The 21403-nt window shown below is 45.5% G+C and overlaps 1 protein-coding gene across 7 annotated transcripts in view; it reads left to right on the top strand.

Moving 5' to 3' along the window:
- Positions 1–21391, top strand: part of PHC1 (polyhomeotic homolog 1) — a 29177-nt gene extending 7786 nt beyond the window's left edge. For 3 of the 7 annotated variants that reach the window (XM_051850133.2, XM_002712768.5, XM_070049283.1), the window contains exons 4-15: positions 1406–1486; positions 1975–2124; positions 3017–3172; positions 10695–11187; positions 12498–13276; positions 13762–13909; positions 14186–14397; positions 14932–15046; positions 17445–17553; positions 17741–17891; positions 18269–18500; positions 20383–21391. In XM_051850133.2, coding sequence (XP_051706093.1) covers positions 1406–1486; positions 1975–2124; positions 3017–3172; positions 10695–11187; positions 12498–13276; positions 13762–13909; positions 14186–14397; positions 14932–15046; positions 17445–17553; positions 17741–17891; positions 18269–18500; positions 20383–20537 — 2781 coding nt within the window. In that variant the 3' untranslated portion in view covers positions 20538–21391. The remainder of the gene's footprint in view (positions 1–1405; positions 1487–1974; positions 2125–3016; positions 3173–10694; positions 11188–12497; positions 13277–13761; positions 13910–14185; positions 14398–14931; positions 15047–17444; positions 17554–17740; positions 17892–18268; positions 18501–20382) is intronic. The other 4 variants (XM_008259797.4, XM_070049284.1, XM_070049286.1 and 1 more) reach the window with 2 other exon arrangements.
- The last annotated feature ends 12 nt before the right edge of the window (positions 21392–21403 follow it).

Genomic DNA, 21403 nt, shown 5'->3' with positions numbered 1-21403 from the left:
GTTTAAGAAAAAAGTTTAATTCAGGTATTTATATCCTGTTAATATATTCTGGAATTTAGAAAAAAATGAATACAAGAAAGGTCACTGATATATTAAACATTATATTGAATAAAAAGATTAGAGTACAAAGTCCTAGAATGAAGAAAAATAAAATATCTCAGTAATTTTTAAATACTTACTGCATGTTGAAATGATACTATTTTAGATCTATTGGGTTAAATAAGATTCATGAATAAAGATGGCAGTTCCCCATAAGACTGCCTGCGCTCACCTATTGAGTGTGTAGTATCCCTTTGCCTTTCAGTAAATGCTGCTTTTCCTCTCCTGGTTTTATTCTTACACATGGAAACAAGAACCTAGGCTAAGTCTGCTGTAGGTCTCTCTGTAACCGGCTGGGGCTCTTAGTCCCCACACCATAATAAATTTCCTGACCCCCACAACAGGTTTGAGTTCTGGCTCTGAATCCGATTCTAGCTTTCTGCTGATGCATACCCTGCAAGGCAGCAGACCTAGACTGCATTCCAGGCTGTTGATTTCAGCTTGGTTTAACCCTGGTGTTGCAGGCATCTGGAGAGTGAAATAGCATATGGAAGATCTCTGTCTTTTTCTCTGCCTTTAAAACAAATAAAATAAGTAAATAATTTAAAAATTTTTTTAAAAAAGAAAAGATTACTTTAAAAAAGCTACTTTATTTTTGCTTTGTTAAAAATGTGCATTATAGAAAATATATATGTGCCTTACATCATACAAATCCAGACTCATCAACCTAGAAGCAAGAGGGAGCCAGGACAGACAGCAGACCGGTTCCTGACTGCCTAGGAGGGTCACGTTAAGGGTTGCTGGGTTTGCATATATAGTAATGTGAGAGTTACTGGGATAGTGAATATACGTTTCCTGGCTGGTGCCGCGGCTCAATAGGCTAATCCTCTGCCTGCGGCGCCGGCACCCCAGGTTCTAGTCCCGGTTGGGGCGTGGGATTCTGTCCTGGTTGCTCCTCTTCCTGTACAGCTCTCTGCTGTGGCCCGGGAGTGCAGTGGAGGATGGCCCAAGTCCCTGGGCCCTGCACCTGCATGGGAGACCAGGAGAAGCACCTGGCTCCTGGCTTCGGATCAGCACGGTGTGCCGGCCACAGTGGCCACTGGGGGGTGAACCAACGGCAAAGGAAGACCTTTCTCTCTGTCTCTCTCTCTCTCACTGTCCACTCTGCCTATCAAAAAAAAAAAAAAAATATATATATATATATACACACACACACACATACATATACATTTCCTTACTCCAGAGTACAATCTGTCTCTTCTTACCCGAAGTCTCTTTGTGTTTTGTGCCTGTGATTTATTATTGGAAGACTCAGAGTTTTTTCCTTCATGGTCTGCTATTTCTTGTTCGCCTTTCCTTTCCACAGGCCACCATCGCTGCCAGTCGGCAGGCCAGCTCCCCAAACACCAGCACCACCCAGCAGCAGGCTACCACCACCCAGGCCTCAGTGAGTACTGCCTCTCGCACTCAAAGGCTTCTCTTGCTGGGTCTTCGTCCCTGGGCGAAACCACTTTGTTTAGCTGACTTGAGAGAGTTTATTGAGCATCACTAACTGCTCCTGTGTAGAGAATAGTGAAAGGAAGAGTAACCAAGTTGGTTCTGGAGAGGAAGTCTAAGTGGAGAATCCCGGGGAAGAAGGAGATAACAAAGGAAAGGGACGAATCTCTGGACACTGAAGTGAGAAGTGAAATCTGTTCCACTCACTCTTGTTTTCTCAACTGTTAACACTAGTGCTTGGATTTTTTTTTTTAATCTCCCACTTTGATAATCCAGAGTAACTAGGATGACAGTTTTGGGTAAGAAGTCATTAATAATCATTTCCCTCTGACTCCTTGAAAGTGAGATACTCTATCCTTGATAATGTCTCTGAATGTGTCAGTCACGTCTATTTCTTTTTACCCCTCCTAAGCCCTGTTTCCTCTCTGTTCCACACAGATCAATCTGGCCACCACGTCGGCTGCACAGCTCATCAGCCGATCCCAGAGTGTGAGCTCTCCCAGTGCCACCACCTTGACCCAGTCTGTGCTACTGGGGAACACCACCTCCCCACCCCTCAACCAGTCCCAAGCCCAGATGTATCTACGGGTAAGTCCACAGACAGCACGTGTCCCAGGGGCCTGATTTTTTTTGTCACTGGCAAAGATGCAGTTGCACGCTATTTTATTTAACCATAGTTACTCGGATATTCTGAGATAAGCTGATATACTTTCCATGCCTTACTTTCTCTAGAAGTGTTGCTCAGTATTTACAGGTAGCCTACAGGCTGTAGTGAGATTCTAATTTAGAAGATGTTGACTTTAAAGTTTAGCTGAGTTAGTATTAGCTAACCATTAAACCTATGGTTAAGATACACAAATTCTGATTTATTTATTTATTTAAAAGTCAGTTTCACAGAGAGAGAGAGAGAGAGAGAGACGTATCTTCTATTCGCTGGTTCACTCCCCAAATGACCACAACATCTGGGGCTGTACCAGGCAGAAGCCAAGAGTCAGGACCTTCTTCCGGATCTCCTAATGGGTGCAGGGAGCCACGCACTTGGGCCATCTTCCACTGCTTTCCCAGGCACATTAGCAGGGAGCTGGATCGGAAGTGAGCAGCTGGCATCCACATGGGATGTCAGTCACAGGCGGCGGCCTTACCTGCTATGCCACAACGTCGGCCCCATCAAGTACACAGATTCTAAGTGTTGCCTCTCAGCCTGTCTGTTTACTAGTACTTGTTCTCAAATCCACATCTGAACTTCTTTGATGTTTGACTCTCTGTTATCAGTCTGTGAGGTTCTCCGTATTCTAGATTTCTTCTGGATGATTCATCACTTATGGAGAATAAGAGGTCCTGGGTTGGTGTGGAAAGGGGCAGGGCTTAGCTGTTTAATATCCTTTGTTTATTTTGTGTTGTGGTCCTTCCCTTCCATTTCTTCTGTCTTTTCTTTTCCTCTTTTCCTCTCTGCTCTTCCTCTTCCTCCTCTCCTTGCCAGCCACAGCTGGGAAACCTGTTGCAGGTAAACCGGACCCTGGGCCGGAATGTGCCTCTAGCCTCCCAACTCATCCTGATGCCTAATGGGGCAGTGGCTGCAGTCCAGCAGGAGGTGCCATCTGCTCAGTCTCCCGGAGTCCATGCAGATGCCGATCAGGTCAGTGGCAACCACGTTACCTGTGGATGGACACTGGGGAGGATGAAGGGGATGACCACGCACCGGGGTCCATCCTTCTGTCTGTTAGCACTTTCCAGAATTCTTATTTTTTGTGTTTTCCCTTCCATTAATTGCCATGAAACTTGAACTTTTGAGTTGATTTGAGTTAGAAAGGGAGGTAGATTGCCTGAAAATAGCCTTGTGGAACTGGAAAGTCTTATTCTCGGTACAGGGTAAATTTCCTGACCATCCTTTTAGTCCTCTGTGGCTCAGTTTTTATCAGGGAGTCTTAATTCTCTCTCTCAGTGCCGTCTCCTGAAGGTAAGGGATGGCCCAGGGAATTCTGTTTTTAGGTTTGAAGCTGATCTGGCTGAGTTGCCAGAACAATGTTTGATTCCCTCTGCTTAATTCTAGTTCTCAACTTTCGGTCTCCTCTTCCTGTTCACTGTTTTTCCCAGTGAAAGTCTCAGTCACCATTACTTCCCATGACTTATTTCCAAAATATATGTTTTAATTTTTAGCTTTGTATATATAGATCTTACAGTATCAAAATTATCTCATCCTTTTAATCTTACCAGAGAGCAAGTAAATGTCAAGCTCTTTCTGTTGATGTGCTCAGATAGTTCTAGAAGTTTTGGAGGATTGAAAAGAAATGTGAGCCAAATCTTTAAAGAGCTTAAGGAACAAAAGTGCTTAACTGGTACCAGCTTTGGGCAACACAAGAGGTTAGAGAAGAGTTGGCTGTATTACTCTGCAGGATAATTGACAAGAGTTTTGAAGGATGTATAGAATTTCATTTGGAGTAAGAAGAGAATTGGAGAGAATAGCAAGTGTAAGGTCACCATTCATTTGTGTCAATATGAGTGTGCGTGGTGGTCAGGGATGAGAGGGTGGATAACCTAAAGGTAATGGGCCTGATTGTAGAGGAGGTCATTGCTAGGGAGGAGCCCAAAAGGCATATAAATGAGTTTTAGGGACCATTACTGGCTGTTGAACAGCAGTTTCATAGAATAAGGAAAGTACTTCAGAAACAATCATCTAGGAACTTATTCCTGATTGGAGAGCTTGTTCAGAGACCTCTGGGGTCATCTGATGATAAGGGAAGACCTTTGTTTTAGACAATATGGTTGTAGTGAGGTTGCTCCTGCTTCATATCCTTTTCTTTCCTTTATCCATCTCTTCATCATATGTTTGAGTATTGGTTTGTGGGACAGAGAGTAGTGGTTAAAGGCATGCATCTGATGTTTGGGTCAGATTCCAGCTTCACTTCTTACTGTATGATCTTGGGCATCTGTACAGTAGATAGTACAATATACCTACCTCAGGGTATGTTGTGAGGACTGAATGAGTTGATGTTGTAACTGCTTGAACAGTGCCTGGACATAATGAGTGTTTGAGAGTGTTAATTTTATTATTAATGTATCAGACATTCTTTGGCCTTGGCTGCCCAAGAAAGTCATGGTTGTTACATTTATGGCAATTGTGGGCCATAAATGAAGCTCTAGACATTTAACAAATAGTTGCCTGAGTGGTATAACAATTACCTAATTAGAAAATACTAGGTGCTGTAGGAGGTGACATTTAATCTGGGCCTGTAGGAGTTAGCCAGGTAAAGACGCAGCAGAGTGTTAAAGGCAGTCGAACACTGTGTCCAAAGGCTCCGAGGAGGATAGGAGCTTGATTGGTTTGAGTAATTAAAGAAGGCATGTTTCCCAGAGTTTGGCAGAGTGAGAGGAACCTCATCTTGAAGGGTCTCAGAGGCTGTGTTTAGGATTTGGGGCTTATGTACAGGACAATGGGGAGCTATAGAAGGTTTTTAAAAAGGGAAGTGATGTGCAGAGGTTTGTGTGTTTTGTTTTTTAAAGACCCTGCTGACTCCCCTGTGCAGATTAAATGGAAGTGGGTGAGTGCAGGTTTGGGAGAATAACAGTTCTACAACAGTTTAGAAGGAAGACAGTGTTTGGATTGATAGAAATGTATAGATTTGAGAATAACTTAGAAGCATCATTGAAGGGGGAATTGAGGGAGATGCCAGATGAGACCTGAGATCAGACACTGCAGAGGGGTGACTGGTGGTGCCGTTTATAAGGTGATGAACGATGGAGTGAAGTTCTGTTGTGGATGTGCAGACTTAGAAGTACACGTGAGTCACACATGAGGAGATGTGAACATAGCAGAAGTCAAGGGCATTTTTAGAATTGCTGAGGAAGATGATAAGGATTGAAGAAAGCATTTAAAGTGGAACCCTGAGGGTTAGGATGAGCCCTGAGAAGAGCAGTTGAGGGTTGGGTGGAGGGTGGGGGACTGACAAAGGGGAGTGCACAACAGTGACAGCGAGATGGGAGAATGGAGAATCCAGATTGGGTAGTATCTTGAAGACCAGTGGACAGAGTATTAAAAGACATGTGTGTGGAAGGGGGCGTACTCATCTTTTGAATATAGTACAGAGGGAAAGAAGGATGGACGTATTGGTAACAGAGGGAGCGCTGCTTCAGTAGGGTGGGGGTTGAATCCAGAATAGTATGAGTATGACAGATGGGAACAGTTACGAGCTCATCAGTCACAGGGAAGCAGGGTAAAGCTGGTGGAGGGGGCTGTGATGGGAGGGAGGGAGAGGCTGAGGAGCCAAGGGACAGGGACAGGATGGGCTTCTTGAGGAGGCAGGAGCACATGGGGCCCTGAGCGTCGGGAAGGATCGTCTTTGACTGGAGAAAGGATGGAAGGGAAGGGAGGGAGGTGATGGGGTCAGGCAAACGTGTAGACTTGGTGGTGGAACTCATGAAAGAATGCACGTAGAATAGTTCCTGTTTTCTTTGTAGAGGTGAAGAGTGTGAGGAGAGAGACAGAAGGTGATGCTGAGTATAGGGAGAGTAGGAAAGTTGAAATAGCCATCGTGGACAGGGAGCTGATTAGAAAAGCTGTAGTTTCCAGATAATATTATGTGCTCCAGCACCCAGTCCTGATGATTCTTGTACCTAACTCTCATGAGCTGCCCTTGCTCTTTCTGCTGGTGCCTGAGTTCAGGTTCTTAATATTTTCACTTGGATTATGGGAATGGTTTTCTAAAAGGTCTTGAATTCAGCCTTCCCTCCTTGTCATCCTTTTCCACGTTATTTTCAGGATAATTATTTAAAAAAAAAAAAAACATTTGCAAAGCTGAGTGACACAGAAGAAGGGAGAGATAGAGAACTTCTGTTCCCTAGTTCACTGCCCAAATGGCTGCAGTGGCACAGGCTGGGCCAGGCTGAAGCCACAGGCCAGGAACTCCATCTTTGTTTCCCATGTGGATGGCAGGGGCTCAGGTGCTTGGGGCACCTTCTGCTGACTTCCCAGGTGCATTAGCAAGAAGCTGCATCAGAAATGGAGCAGCCAGGACTGTAACCAGCACTCTGATATGGGATACCAGCATTACAAGCGGCAGCTTAAATTGCTGAACCACAACAGCAGCCCCAGGATATTTTTAAATGAGAAAATATGTCATTACTAATATTTTAAATTGTATTTCTGGTATACAGAATTTGACCATCATCTTTAGCTCATGACAGTCATCATTGATGTATTCATGACCCACCTTTATTTATTTACTTGGTGGCTTTTTAATAATGTGGTAAGCAATCCCCAGATCCATTCACTGACTAACATTACTCAGTGGTAATGATTATTGTAGCTTTATCCTTCCCCTTGTTCCCTTTTTATACAGGTTTATTACATCTCTCACTTTCTATTTTTTTAAAGATTTATTTTAAAAATTTATTTTACTTGAAAGTCACAGTTACACACAGAGAGAGGAGAGGCAGAGAGAGAGAGAGAGAGGTCTTCCATCTGCTGGTTCACTCCCCAGATGGCTGCAACAGCTGGAGCTGGGCTGATCTGAAGCCAGGAGCCAGGAGCTTATTCCGTGTCTCCTACGTAGGTGCAGGGGCCCAAGGACTTGGGTCATCTTCCACTGCCTTTCCAGGCCATAGCAGAGAGCTGGATTGGAAGTGGAGCAGCTGGGTCTCGAACCGGCGCCCATATGGGATTCCTGCACTGCAGGCAGCGGCTTTACCTGCTACACCACAGTGCTGGACCCTTATTTACTTATTTAAAAGTGAGGGTTACCAGAGAGAGGAAGAGACAGGGAGAGAGAAAGAGAGAGAGAAAGAGAGATTGAGATTTTCCATCTGCTGGTTCACTCCCCAGATAGCCTCAACAGCTGGGGCTGGGCCAGGCCAAAGCTTCTTCCTGATCTCCTACATAGGTGCACTCAGGCCATTCTCCATTGCTTTCCCAGGCGTGTTAGCAGGAAGCTGGATCAGAAGTGGTGCAGCTGTGTCATAAACCGGTGCCCATGTGGGATGCCACACTGGCAGCAGCTTTACCTGCTATGCCAGAACACTGGCTCTGACTATATATTTCTGAAATGTACTTTTATTATGGAAAATGTTAAATACACAAAAAGAAAAAAAAATAGGAATCCCTATGTACCTACCATGGTGCTCTTAATAATTATCAATTATATGTAATTAACACACAATTATTCTTAGATGTTTAAAGTTAACTGAAAAGTGATCTCTGTTAAATATAAGAGTGGGAATAAGAGAGGGAGGGGATGTACAACTTGGGACATGCTCAAGCTGACTTGCCCCAAGTGGTGGAGTTAGAAATGTGCCAGGGGATTCCAATACAGTCCCATCAAGGTGGCATGTACCAATGCCACCTCACTAGTCCAAGTAATCAATTTCAGGTCACAATAGACCATAATGATAGGTCTAAGAGTCAAAGGGATCACATAAACAAGACTAGTGTCTGTAATACTAACTGATAGAATAAAAAAGGGAGAGAATGATCCAACATGGGAAGTGGGATACACAGCAGACTCATAGAATGGCAGTTGTCCTAAACAGCACTCTGGCTTCAGAATCAGCCCTTAAGGCATTCGGATCTGGCTGAAGAGCCCATGAGATTACTTTAGGCATGGAAAGCCAAGACACTCTGCCAAAAAAAAAAAAAAAAAAAAAAAAACCTAAATGGAAGATCTCTGTGAGTGAGATCCCAGCGGAAAGAATGGGCCATCAAAGAAGGAGGTACCTTTCTCTGAAGGGAGGAGAGAACTTCCACTTTGACTATGGCCTTGTCAAAATAAGATCAAAGTTGGCGAGCTCAGGGGGCTTCCATGGCCTTGGCAACTCATGACTAGAGCCTGGGGAGATTGCTGATGCCTTAAACAAGAGTGTCAGATTGTTAAGTCAACAACAGGAGTCACTGTGCACTTACTCCCCATGTAGGATCTCTGTCCTTAATGTGTAGTTCAATGTGAATTAATGATGTGACTAGGGCTCAAACAGTATTTGTCACTTTGTGTTCTGTGTGGGGGAAAACTGATGAAATCTTTACTTAATATATACTAAATTGATCTTCTGTATATAAAGATAATCAAGAATGAATCTTGATGTGAATGGAATGGGAGAGGGAGCGGGAGATGGGAGGGTTGCGGGTGGGAGGGAAGTTATGGAGGGGGAAAAGCCATTGTAATCCATAAACTGTACTTTAGAAATTTATATCTACTAAATAAAAGTTAAAAAAAATTATCAATTCATGGCCAGTCTATTTGGGCCCTTCCCCCTCTGGCCATGGATTACTTTGAAACAAATCGCAGATACCATATGTATTTTTATGTGTATTAGATTTAAAAGGTATTTGTTCTATATGTAATCATTTTGAGATGCTTTCTTTTTGTTATGTATTTTACCTGAAATGCAGAGAAACAGATATTCCATCTATTGGTTCACTCCCCAGATGCCTACAATATAGTCAGGGCTGGGCCAGGCTGAAGCTGGGAGTCTGGAACTCCATCCAGGTCTCCCATATGGGTGGCAGGAGCCCAAGCACTTGGGCCATCATACCCTGCTTCTCAGGATGCACTAGCAGGAAGCTGGATAAGTAATGAAGGAGCTGGGACTCAATCCAAGGTACTTCGGTATGGGATACAGACAGCTTAACCCACTGGGCCCACCCTGAGAATAAGATTAAATTTTTTGCCATAGTCATTATAATTAATTAATTAATTTCTATGTAATCTGTTGTGTGAACAAACTACTGTTTATTCATTTTCTGTTCTGTAGGTGGTCATTCTAGTGTTTCCAAGCCTTTGTCACTGTGAGTAATGGTGCTGTGAACACTTCCTGTACACGCCTCAGGTTATACGTGGCAAGAGATTGTCGTGTGGAATTCTCGGTTAGAGGATGTGTGTGAATGTTCAACCTCAGGATGTGATGGCAAATTTTCTCCCCATGCTTCCATCAGAAATATTTAAAAAGGGGCCTGGGTTGTGGTGCAACGGGTTGGACTGCCACCTGCAACGCTGGCATCTCATGTGAGCGCTAGTTTAGGTCTTGGCTGGTCCACTTCCAATTCAGTTCCCTGCTGATGTGCCTGGGAAAGCAAGTACTTTGGTCTCTGCCCCCCCATGTGGGAAACCTGGATGGAGTTTCAGACTCCTGGCTTTAGCCTGGCACAGCCCTGGCCATTGTGTCTATCTGGGGAGTGAACCAGCAGATGGAAGATCTCAACTCTCTCCATCTCTCCTTCTCTCTGTAACTCTGCCTTTCAAATACAAAGAAAAAGGAAATATATAAAAAATAGTTTTAACTATACTAATGCTCTTCAAGGCTTAAATAGTCAGTTAGACTTCATTCCTTGTCTCTATAATTTGGAGTACTATGTGCCAGACCCTGCTAGATGCTGGGAACATAAAAGTAAATAAAAAGATAAACTTGCTGTTTAGTTTCACATTCAGACTCTCCTTAACATACCAGGCCCTTGATGATCTAGCACCTTTCTATCTGCCTAGCCTCAACCTGCCTTCCTAGCTTCATCTATTTCTACCCTCTATAACTATCCAGAAATGCAGAGAAATACTTACAGTTCTAAACATGCTATTCTCTTTCTTGGTTCTGTGGCCTTGTGTCTTAAAATCCTCACCTTCACTGATACTACTGAGGCTCTGATCAGACTTGACTTGTTTCAGGAAGTTTTCCTAGATCTCCTCAGTCTGACTTGCTCTCTCTTCTCTGTATCTATGCATTTGGCCACGTCATAATTGGTGATTCTCTCGTCTTTTCTGATAGAAAGTGTAGGGACTGTTCCTTTCATCCCTGCATTCTCAGTGTGCAGTGAGGTTTGCAGAGCGCAGGTAGGTGTCTGGTAGATGTTGAATGAATGGAGAGGAAAGGGAAAATTGAAGAGACAGTAAAGGGAATAAATAACCAAATTTGGTGATAGGCTTAGTAGTGAAAAAAGAAAACTGAAAAATCAGGTATGACTCCTGATATATCCTCTCTGGGTAACTGGAGGCCTTTAATATATTTTGTATAGGTGGGGATTTGATTTGAGGTAGGTTGTGTGATAAGACACTGTAGCCATGTTTGCTGCTTTGAGAAATTCAGTCTAATAATCTTACAGAAATCTAATAATCGTACAGAAATCTAGCCTTAATGCCTCCAGTCTGCCTTTTCTCAATCCATTTTTTCTTGTTTTTCAGGTTCAGAACTTGGCAGTGAGGAACCAGCAGACCTCAGCCCAAGGACCCCAGATGCAAGGCTCCACTCAGAAGGCCATTCCTCCCGGAGCCTCCCCTGTCTCTAGCCTCTCCCAGGCCTCTAACCAGGCCTTGGCTGTGGCACAGGCCTCGTCTGGGGCCTCAGGCCAGTCCCTCAACCTTAGTCAAGCTGGTGGAGGCAGTGGGAGTAGCATGCCAGGGTCCTTGGGTCCAGGTGGAGGTGGCCAGGCGCCTGCAGGTTTGGGTCCATTGCCCTCCTCCGGAATGGGTGGTGGAAGCTGTCCCAGGAAGGGCACAGGAGTGGTGCAGCCCTTGCCTGCAGCCCAAACAGTGACTGTGAGCCAAGGCAGCCAGACAGAGGCAGAAACTGCAGCGGCCAAGAAGGCAGAAGCAGACGGGAGTGGTCAGCAGAACGTAGGCATGAACCTGACACGGACAGCTACACCTGCTCCCAGTCAGACACTTATTAGCTCAGGTAAGCTGTTACCACTCCTAAAGTCACAGTTCTCTCAAAACTTGTGTGAAGTCTTTGTAGTACATTGCTTTGGTTTTTTTGTTTTGTTTTTCTGTTTCTCTTGGCCATGAAGCATTGGAAGGAGAGAGAGTTCCATCAGCTTTCCTTGAACATGGTTCAGGGATAGGAGGATAGGTAACAGATGCAGATCTTCACTGTTCCCACTGGGCCCTAGGCAGCCTACAAATTGCCTTGTCTACCTTCTTAGGTAGACCTGACCTCATAGAATTATCTTGGAAAATCAGATTCTGGTCTTCATGCTACTTAAAATTTAGTATAACAGGTGAATTCTCATTCTGTGTTTAATGGTAGTCAGTACAGTGTAAAGCAGATATGGTATAAATGCCCTAGAGCACTAAAGATTAGCAAATAGAGCCATGGTTTAATATAGTGAACTTGTGCTCATCAGTATCAATGGTAAGGGATAGTAAAGAATAAATAGAATAGTAACCCTGAATAGTTGATCCTTGTTTTCAGTCTGTGGGTAAGATATAGTTAGGCACGTGTAGCTTACTTGGTGTTGTTTGTGGTCTTTGTTTCTAGCACCTTAGCTGTTGATGTATTTGGATAATTTGCTCACAATAAATTAAGAATTAGTTATTACTAATCCTTGGTATTTACTTGCTCTGGCAGTTGTAGTTCCAGAGTGCTTTCATTTCATACAATTTGTGTGTGTTATCTGGACAGTCTGGTAAAATATAGAGAGGTAGAGGTTGTCACCCAGGTAACAGGGGAGGACACTGAGGAAGCTCGGGGCTAGAGCTGCTGCTCACTCTGGAGTTTCTCAGGTGGTGACCTAACAGGTAAGTTGTTAACAATCAAGGCATTTGTGGAAGAAGTTGATTACCTCTAACTCTAGGACCTTTCTTCATTGAATAGTAAGTGATTCTTGTGTGTCAGGCACGGAGCTGGGTTCTAGGGAAGGCAAAAGGAATAAAACCTGGACTCAGCCTTTGTGAAATTCCAAGTCTTAATAATCATGCAGAGCGGGGAGAGGCCAGGAATTCTCTTTCGCTAAGTACAGCTTTAAAAGATAGGATATTTAAGTGTAGCAAAGAAAATAAACATAAGAAATTACTGAGGATTATTAAATGATTGAGAAAGGGAGTTCTTTCTTTGAGGTCTTTGAAGACAAGAGACTAGAGGTAGCTGGTAATGCCTGACTCAGCGGCAAGAGTTTGGATGAGGTGCAGCTTAAATTTACTTTTAATTAAGAGTGATTCTTTCCTGCACTTTTTTCTCTTGGTTCCCTCCTGGGGTTGTTCCTACAGCCACGTACACGCAGATCCAGCCCCACTCACTGATTCAGCAGCAGCAGCAGATCCACCTGCAGCAGAAGCAGGTGGTGATCCAGCAGCAGATTGCCATTCACCACCAGCAGCAGTTCCAGCACCGCCAGTCCCAGCTCCTGCACACAGCGACACACCTCCAGCTGGCCCAGCAGCAGCAGCAGCAGCAGCAACAGCAGCAGCAGCAGCAAACCACAACCCTCACTGCCCCCCAGCCACCACAGGTCCCACCTACTCAGCAGGTCCCCCCTTCTCAGTCCCAGCAACAAGCCCAAACCCTTGTTGTTCAACCGATGCTTCAGTCCTCACCGCTGTCCCTCCCACCTGACCCAGCCCCTAAGCCACCCATTCCCATCCAGTCCAAACCACCTGCAGCACCTATCAAACCTCCTCAGTTGGGGGCTGCTAAGATGTCAGCTACCCAACAACCACCCCCCCATATCCCTGTGCAAGTTGTGGGCACCCGGCAGCCAGGTACAGCCCAGGCACAGGCTTTGGGGTTGGCACAGCTGGCAGCTGCTGTGCCTACTTCTCGGGGGATGCCAGGTGCAGTGCAGCCTGGTCAAACCCACTTGGCCTCCTCGCCACCTTCATCCCAGGCTCCTGGTGCACTGCAGGAGTGCCCTCCTACATTGGCCCCTGGGATGACCCTTGCTCCTGTGCAAGGGACAGCACATGTGGTAAAGGGTGGTGCTACTACCACCTCACCTGTTGTAGCCCAGGTCCCTGCTGCCTTCTACATGCAGTCTGTGCACCTGCCGGTAAGTGATGTCCGAGGACTTTGAAGGGACTGTCACCTGTGAGAGTGGACCTGGGACTAGTGGAAATAGAGTTTATATAGAGGAGTAAAGAATGGAGGTTATTACTGGTATTTGCTCCTTTTATACGAGAGAGATGTTAACAAATATAACACCTGAACTTCATACTCCTAAATGTGTTGGTGAAATCATTCTGGGCTTTTGTATGTGTACTGTTACCTCAAAGTACTGTTAACCAAATCAGTCTCTGGAGAAACAACACTTCTTGGTTGGTCCATATTCAAGGACTGAATAACACTTCATTTTCCTTTGTCCTCGTAGAGAAATTAAAGCTTCTTGGGGATGGTGAGGAATTTTAGTATACCATGTGAGGAATACAAATTGGGGAGTCTAAAACTAAGACAGTTTTCTGTGAAACTATGGGAGTAATTGTGGTCCCTTATAATCTTTCCCTTCCAAGTCTTAGTTTCTTTCCTGTTCACAAACAGGGTAAACCTCAGACGTTGTCTGTTAAACGCAAGGCTGAGTCTGAGGAGGAGAGAGACGATGTGTCCACACTGGGTTCAATACTTCCCGCCAAGGCATCTCCAGCCGCAGAGAGCCCAAAGATCATGGAGGAGAAGAGCAATCTTGGAGGTGAGTAAATGACTTCTAAAATGCTGTTGGAGTGCACTGAGAATAGATACATGTTCTGAAAGAGCTAAAAGATAAATCTGGCTGGATAGAAAATGGGCCTGAACGTGGTGCACTATTGAGAAAACCCACATACGAGTCATTCAGGTGAATGATGGATGAATATGTATGTGGTAGGAGAACAGGCTGGTTCAGCTAATAGATGGGTCATTTATGCTATCCTATATCTGTTCTTAATCTGCGTTTTTTTTTTTTTTTTTTTTTTTTTTTTTTCTCCAGAGAAAGCTGAACCAGTGGCCAATGTGAATGCTAACACCCCAAGCAGTGAACTAGTAGCCTTGACCCCTACCCCATCAGCACCACCTCCTACGCTTGCCATGGTCTCCAGACAAATGGGTGACTCAAAACCCCCACAGGCCATTGTGAAACCTCAGATTCTCACGCACATCATTGAAGGCTTTGTTATCCAGGAAGGAGCAGAACCTTTCCCGGTGAGAGCTGCGCCATAGGTGGGACTGTCCAATGGGGCTTGGTCTGATGGCTGTCTTTTTTAACTCCCCCAGGGCACAACTGTTTAATTATATAGAGTGGTTCAGTTGTGTTTGTTAAGTTAGGAAAGGAAAAGGAAACTGGACTAGAAAATGGAGAAGAGGAGAAGAAAAGGAAGAAAGTAACCTTTAAAGCTGTAATTTTTAGTTAAACAAACTAGATTGTTTTATATTAAAGAAAATTACAGTAGAGAAGTTAAGGGACTTTTTCTAGGTTCTGAGTTGCAAAATCAGCTCTAGGTAAGACAAAATAGGGAGCTAGGGTAGGAACCTGTTGTCCAGTAGCTTATCTGAAAAAGCAAAACCAGTTAGAGACTCGCGACTGCCACATAGAACATGATTCTCTGTGAACCGGACCTGGCCCTTAACTCAGAGATCCCAAGGACACGACAGTGGGAAATGTTGGAGAAAGTGGTGAAGAGGCAGAAAGGAATTAGGCTAACTTAACTGTAAACTGTTTCTGGGTTTCTGGGACAGGTGGGCTGTTCTCAGTTACTGAAGGAGTCCGAGAAGCCACTGCAGACCAGCCTTCCAGCGGGGCTCAGTGAGAATCCTTCAAGTGACCCCTTGGGAGGGGACAGCCCCTCTGCTGGTGAGTATTTAGAGACCCATGAGCAGAAAGGAGGCTCATGGAGATGTGTTTGACGAGTCACTGTAAAATAGTAATTATTTATTTAAAGTAGGAAATATATGAAGTCTGTCTATACATAGAAGCCATATTATATATCAGAGCACGTGGAATCACTCAAAAGGAGTTCTCAAGCAAAAGTAAGCTGTTGAATTATTCCTTACTATAAGGATATGTTTTTCAGGTGACCTAAAATAAGACATTGATATTTATTTATTTATTAAAGATTTATTTCTTAAAAAAGACAATTACTGGGGGGTATGGGAAGATCTTCCATCTGTTGGTTCACTCCCCAAATGGCTGGGGCTGGGTAAGTCCCAGCCAGGGCCTAGAACTCCATCTGGGTCTCTCACATGATTGGCAGGGGCCTAAGTACTTGAGGCATCCTTTGCCATTCTCCCAAGCGTATTAGTAGGGAGCTGGATCAGAACTGGAGCAGCCAGGTCTCCAACCAGCACTCTTCTGTAGTACTAGCATCGAAGGTAGTGCTTAACCCACTGTGCCACAACACTGGCTGTGATATTTGTATTCTTAATTTCTCATCTTATCCTAGATCCTGTAACATACATTAAGGAGTCTTGTTTAATATTTATTGCCTATTTTTGGAAACTTTTTGGGAAAGGGATCTTATATTTTTTAGGCATTAGTGATTAGTTTTTTCTCCTATTCAGAAATGAATTGTATCTGAACTCTGAGTATTAATTATGTAGGATAAAATTAGACATTTAAAATGGAAATAGTATAGCCTTGGGTTAGGAAGACTTTAAAGACTTGATAATTTTTTTTTTTTTTAATAAGAAAGCAGACCTGCTTTCATTGATCTGCTTGCCAATAGTTTAAATCCTTGAGAACAGCATTGCATGGATTCTGTGTCCAGTGGCTCTCACAGGAAGCTTGCTTCAGAATTCGGCACATACCGTGCCACTGTTTCCATGAGTGTGGATTACTTTCCCCAGATCATTCTGGTTTTATTAGGTTTACTGCCAGGAGTCATTGTGTTCTTCTTTTCCTTGAAAATACAAGCACATCTCTTGCCCAGATAGAATTGTTTCATCTTGAGAATAAACACCTTCAGGTTTGTTTTTTTTTTTTTTTTAAGATTTATTTATTTATTTGAAAGTGTATGGAGAGAGAAGGAGAGGCAGAGAGAGAGAGAGATCTTCCATCTGCTGGTTCACTCCCCAGTTGGCTTCAATGGCCAGAGCTGCGCTGAAGCTAGGAACATGGAGCCAGGCGCTTCTTCTAGGTCTCCCATGCGGGTGCAGGAGCCCAATGACTTGGGCCATCTTCCACTGTTTTCCCAGGCCACAGCAGAGAGCTGGATTGGAAGTGGAGCAGCCGGCTTCAGACCGGCGCCCATATGGGATGCTGGCACTGCAGGCGGTGGCTTTACCTGCTGTGCCACAGCGCCGGCCCCAACACCTTCAATTTTAAGGAGTTGTGGGGCTGGCACTGTGGCAGAGCAGGTAAAGTGCACATTCCATATGGGTGCTGGTTTGAGTCTCGGGTGTCCCACTTCCAACCCAGCTCCCTGCTATGGCCTGGGAATGCAGTGGAAGATGGCCCATGTCTTTGGGTCCCTGCACTCATAGGAGACCTGGAAGAAAACTGTTGGCTTAGGACTGGCCCAGCTCCGGCTGTTGTGGCCATTTTGGGAGTGAAACAGCAGATGGAAGATCTCTCTGTCACTGTTTTTTCCTGTAATTCTGCCTTTTAAATAAACATATAAATATTCTTTCAAAGATTTATTTATTTATTTGAAAGTCAGAGTTACACAGAGAAGGAGAGGCAGAGAGAGGGAGAAGTCTACTATCCTCTTGTTCACTCCCCAATTGACCACAGTGGCCAGAGCTGGGCCGACCCGAATTCAGGAGCCAGGAGCTTCTTCTGGGTCTCCTACATGGGTGCAGGACCCCAAGGACCTGGGCCATCCTCCACTGCTTTCCCAGGCCATAGCAGGGAGCTGGGTCGGAAGTAGAGCAGCCGGGACTTGGACCAGCGCCCATATGGGATGCCAGCACTGCAGGTGGCAGCTTTACCCACAACACCACAGTGCCAGCCCTGATAAATATTTGGCTCTGGTGACCTTGCTTATAGCCAGCACAAATGGCCGTGCACCACAGCCTGCCAGCTGTGTTTGCTTTTGAAGTCTTATTCCCATCAGTCCTCTGTGGACACCAAGATGGTGGAAAGAGGAGTTGGTAATGTTCTTGATGGACAAGGCTTCCTGGTTTTCTAACTTTGTACAGTCTCTGGGGGCAGACCCTGACCATAACTAGGATCTAGCTCTGGGAATGATGCATGCCGGCCTGAGGGGCCACAGAACCCCAGGGTGACTCTCCACTGATGCCGTGACTTCCAGAGCTGGAGAAGAAGGCGAGCCTCCTGAAGTGCGAGTACTGTGGGAAGTACGCCCCTGCAGAGCAGTTCCGTGGCTCCAAGAGATTCTGCTCCATGACTTGTGCTAAGAGGTACTGTAGAGACGCCCTTCTCACCCTCAGCCGCTGGGTTCTCTGTTAGTGTCACTTCCCTTTCCCATGATCATCTAACAACTGCTACTTCGTGGCTCCCTCCTTGCTTTCATTCCTTTCCCCAAATCAGGTCTTAAAATACCAAGTCACATTTAGGGTGACATCGTGTATATGCCTTGACCCGTAGGTACAATGTGAGCTGTAGCCACCAGTTCCGGCTGAAGAGGAAAAAAATGAAAGAGTTTCAAGAAGCCAACTATGCTCGTGTGCGCCGGCGTGGACCCCGACGCAGCTCCTCTGACATTGCCCGGGCCAAGATCCAGGGCAAACGCCACCGGGTGAGCTGCTGTCCCAGACAGCTACCTTAAAAACTGACTTTTTTTCTTGCCTACAGGGCAGTTCCTCTGCTTAGGTAAATGTGTGTGAGACCGGAACTCTCCTTCACCTTGACCTGCTTTGTTCCTCTCACCTGGCCACTGGTTTATGTGTCTATTAATCCTTACCCTGTACTTGAGTAGAGAAAATGTAAATCAATTTTTAGTACAAGGGGAAAAGCAAGGGAGTGATAAGTTTGTCCCTGAAAGGCACCTGGGGCTTTGTGCAGATTATTTCTCATGTGCTAAGATAAATTTTTCCTCTCTGCCTAACCTTGAGTGGTTGGGGAAGGCAGAGGGCAACTGAACACACTTACTCCTGACCTGTTGTTTCTCTGTAGGGTCAAGAGGACTCCAGCCGGGGTTCAGATAATTCCAGTTACGATGAAGCACTCTCCCCAACATCTCCTGGGCCATTATCAGTACGCGCTGGGCATGGAGAACGTGACCTGGGGAATCCCATTACAGCTCCACCTACACCGGAATTACATGGCATCAACCCTGTGTTCTTGTCCAGTAATCCCAGCCGTTGGAGTGTAGAGGAGGTGTATGAGTTCATTGCTTCTCTCCAAGGTACTGAGGGTCTCTCCCAATAGAACCCAGGTCTTCAGTTCCCTTAGGTCATCCCACATGGGCCTTTGCAAGAGAGAACATTAAGTGTGGGTCTTCAAGCAGTAGGGGCCTGAGTATGGCAGTTCCGAGGCTCTAGACAGTACACAGCCTGGTCCCTAGTTTCTTTATGGGTTGATGTTGTCTTCTATCTCAATGATGTTACAGTTAGATTTTCTATCTTTTGATTTACCACTATTTTTTTTTTTGACAGGCAGAGTGGATAGTGAGAGAGAGAAAGGTCTTCCTTTTGCCGTTGGTTCACCCTCCAATGGCCGCCACGGCCCGCGTGCTGCGCTGGTGCACCATGCTGATCCGAAGCCAGGAGCCAGGTGCTTCTCCTGGTCTCCCATGGGGTGCAGGGCCCAAGCACTTGGGCCATCCTCCACTGCACTCCTGGGTCACAGCAGAGAGCTGGCCTGGAAAAGGGGCAACCGGGACTAGAACCTGGTGTGCCGGCGCCACTAGGTGGAGGATTAGCCTAGTGAGCCGCGGCGCTAGCTGCATTTTTTATAGCTACTTTTTTAATTGAGAGGCAGAGACACAGAGATAGAAAGACAAACCTCCCCTCAGCTGGTTCATTCCCCAAATGGCTGGGACTAGGCTGAGCTGAAGCTGGGAACTCAGTCTGGGTCTCTTCGGTGGGCAGCAGGTACGTGATTACTTGAGCCATCATCACTGCCTCCCAGAGTCCACATTTGGAAGCCAGAATCAGGAGCCAGAGCTTGTTATCAACCCAGGCACTCCAGTGTGGGACAGGAACGTTTAATTTGTTTTTAGATTTACTTATTTGAAAGGCAGAGTTAGAGAGAGGCAGAAGCAGAGACAGAGACAAAGAAAATCTAGGGGGCTGGTGTTGTGGCGTAGCTGATAAAGCCACTGCCTGCAATGTGGCATCCCATGTGGGTGCCGGTTCGAGTCCCAGTTGTTCCACTTCCAATCCAGCTCTCTGTTATGACTGGGAAAGCAGAAGATGGCCAAGTCCTTGGGCCCCTGCACCCGCATGGGAAACCAGAAGCTCCAGGCTCCTGGCTTCGTATCGGTGCAGCTCTGGTCATTGTGGCCAGCTGGGGAATGAACCAGTGGATGGAAGACCTCTTTCTCGCTCTGTAACTCTTTCAAGTAAATAAATAAATCTTTAAAAAAAAAAATCTTCTATCTGCTGGTTCATCCCCCAAATGGCCATAACGGGCAGAGCTGAGCCAGGCCAAAGCCAGGAACCAGTTGGGTGCTGGGGCCCAAGGATTTGGGCCATCTTCCACTGCTTTTTCCAGCAGGGAGCTGGCTTGGAAGTGGAGCAGCCAGGACTCAAACTGGTGTCCATATGGGATGCTGATGCTGCATGCAGTGGCTTTTCCCGTTACTCCACAGTGCCAGCCCCAAATAGGGGCATTTTAACCACTAGACCAAACATCTGCCTCAGAATTTTTTTCTCCATTGGGGAAGAGCAGTAGAAACTAAGAGGTCATTGTTGCCCTACTCCCTTTAACACAGTCTAGTTTGTAAGCTAGGCTTGACAAAAGTCACCCTACCCTTCTTGGTGTTGGACTGAATCCTGGGCTCTTTGAGAAAAATCTCTTAAGTTAAAAGAATTCATATGTTTTTGTTGTCCCTCTCCCCCCTCCCCACACTATTTGAATGACCAACTTGCTCTTGGCTCTGTTTTAAAATAGCCAATTACAGTAATTTGCTGTCACACCTTGCCATGTCAGAATTTGATACTACTGGACTTACGACAAATACCTTGCGTTAACTAATGCTAGGTCCTTCATCTTTAATTTAGCCCCTTCTATCCTCTGGTGCTACCATGCAGTTTCTCATATAAGTTCTCATCATTTCCTTCTAGGTTGCCAAGAGATTGCAGAGGAATTTCGCTCCCAGGAGATTGATGGACAGGCCCTTTTATTACTTAAGGAAGAGCATCTTATGAGTGCCATGAACATCAAATTGGGCCCTGCCCTCAAGATCTGCGCCAAGATAAACGTCCTTAAGGAGACCTAAGATGGCTCTCTCGCACAATCCAGCCTGGGGCGGGCACTCCCTACTGTCCAGGTTATAGCCTGGTACCAGCAGAGACTGCAGGGAAGAGAGCACTGTTCCAATCATGTAACCTTCTAAAGGGGGACTGCCAAGACAGGGAAGAGAAATGCAAGAATTTGTTGCTGGTGCTACACACGGCAGCTTGACATTTTCTCTGGGTTCTACTTTATTTTTAAAAATCTTTACAATTCTCACCATTCCGCCTGCCTGAATCCAATCACTGCAGAGGTGGTCTGCAGAACTAGGACCGCTCAGCCTTATCTTGGAGTGGAGCGTCTAGCCAGGGTCTCAGTTCTCCCAGAGGAATATATAGTGTACGGTAAGGCAAGGAATGGGGGGAGTGTAGATATGCCTCCCCAATGGGAGAGGTAGGCTTTTTCTAGCTTGTGTGACACAAGTAGCAACATCTGGTACGTCCCGTCTTCCCTCTGGATTGTTCCACTGTAGTTGTGGCTCAGAGTTTTCTTTGTGGTCACTACTTCTAGTATTGATTACTTTCTCCTGTGTCCATGGCAGAGTCACCAGCCAGATTGGAGGTTTGGTTGGCATCTTTCTGATTTGCTGCAGGGACTGAAAGTGTTTGGCACACATGTGGCCGTTGTCATTTTTCCTCCATCCCCTTGCTCCCTTCTGATTTATCTGTTGTCTTCTACCTTTCTTTTCAGTTCCCACTCTGCTCTGTCCTATAGCTTTATAAACTGGAGGGTGTGCGGCCAAGGTCAGGAGTGTAAGTAAGTACCTGCCTTGGCACTGTTCCTTATACAACAAAAATATTAAATATTTTTTTTCTTCCTCAGTAAAAGGATGAAAATTGGTCTCAGTTGTCT

Source organism: Oryctolagus cuniculus, chromosome 9 (assembly GCF_964237555.1).
Source record: "Oryctolagus cuniculus chromosome 9, mOryCun1.1, whole genome shotgun sequence".
NCBI classification, from domain to species: Eukaryota; Metazoa; Chordata; class Mammalia; order Lagomorpha; family Leporidae; genus Oryctolagus; species Oryctolagus cuniculus.
The sequence above is the reverse complement of the archived record's forward strand: the minus strand, read 5'-3'. Positions and strand labels throughout refer to the sequence as shown.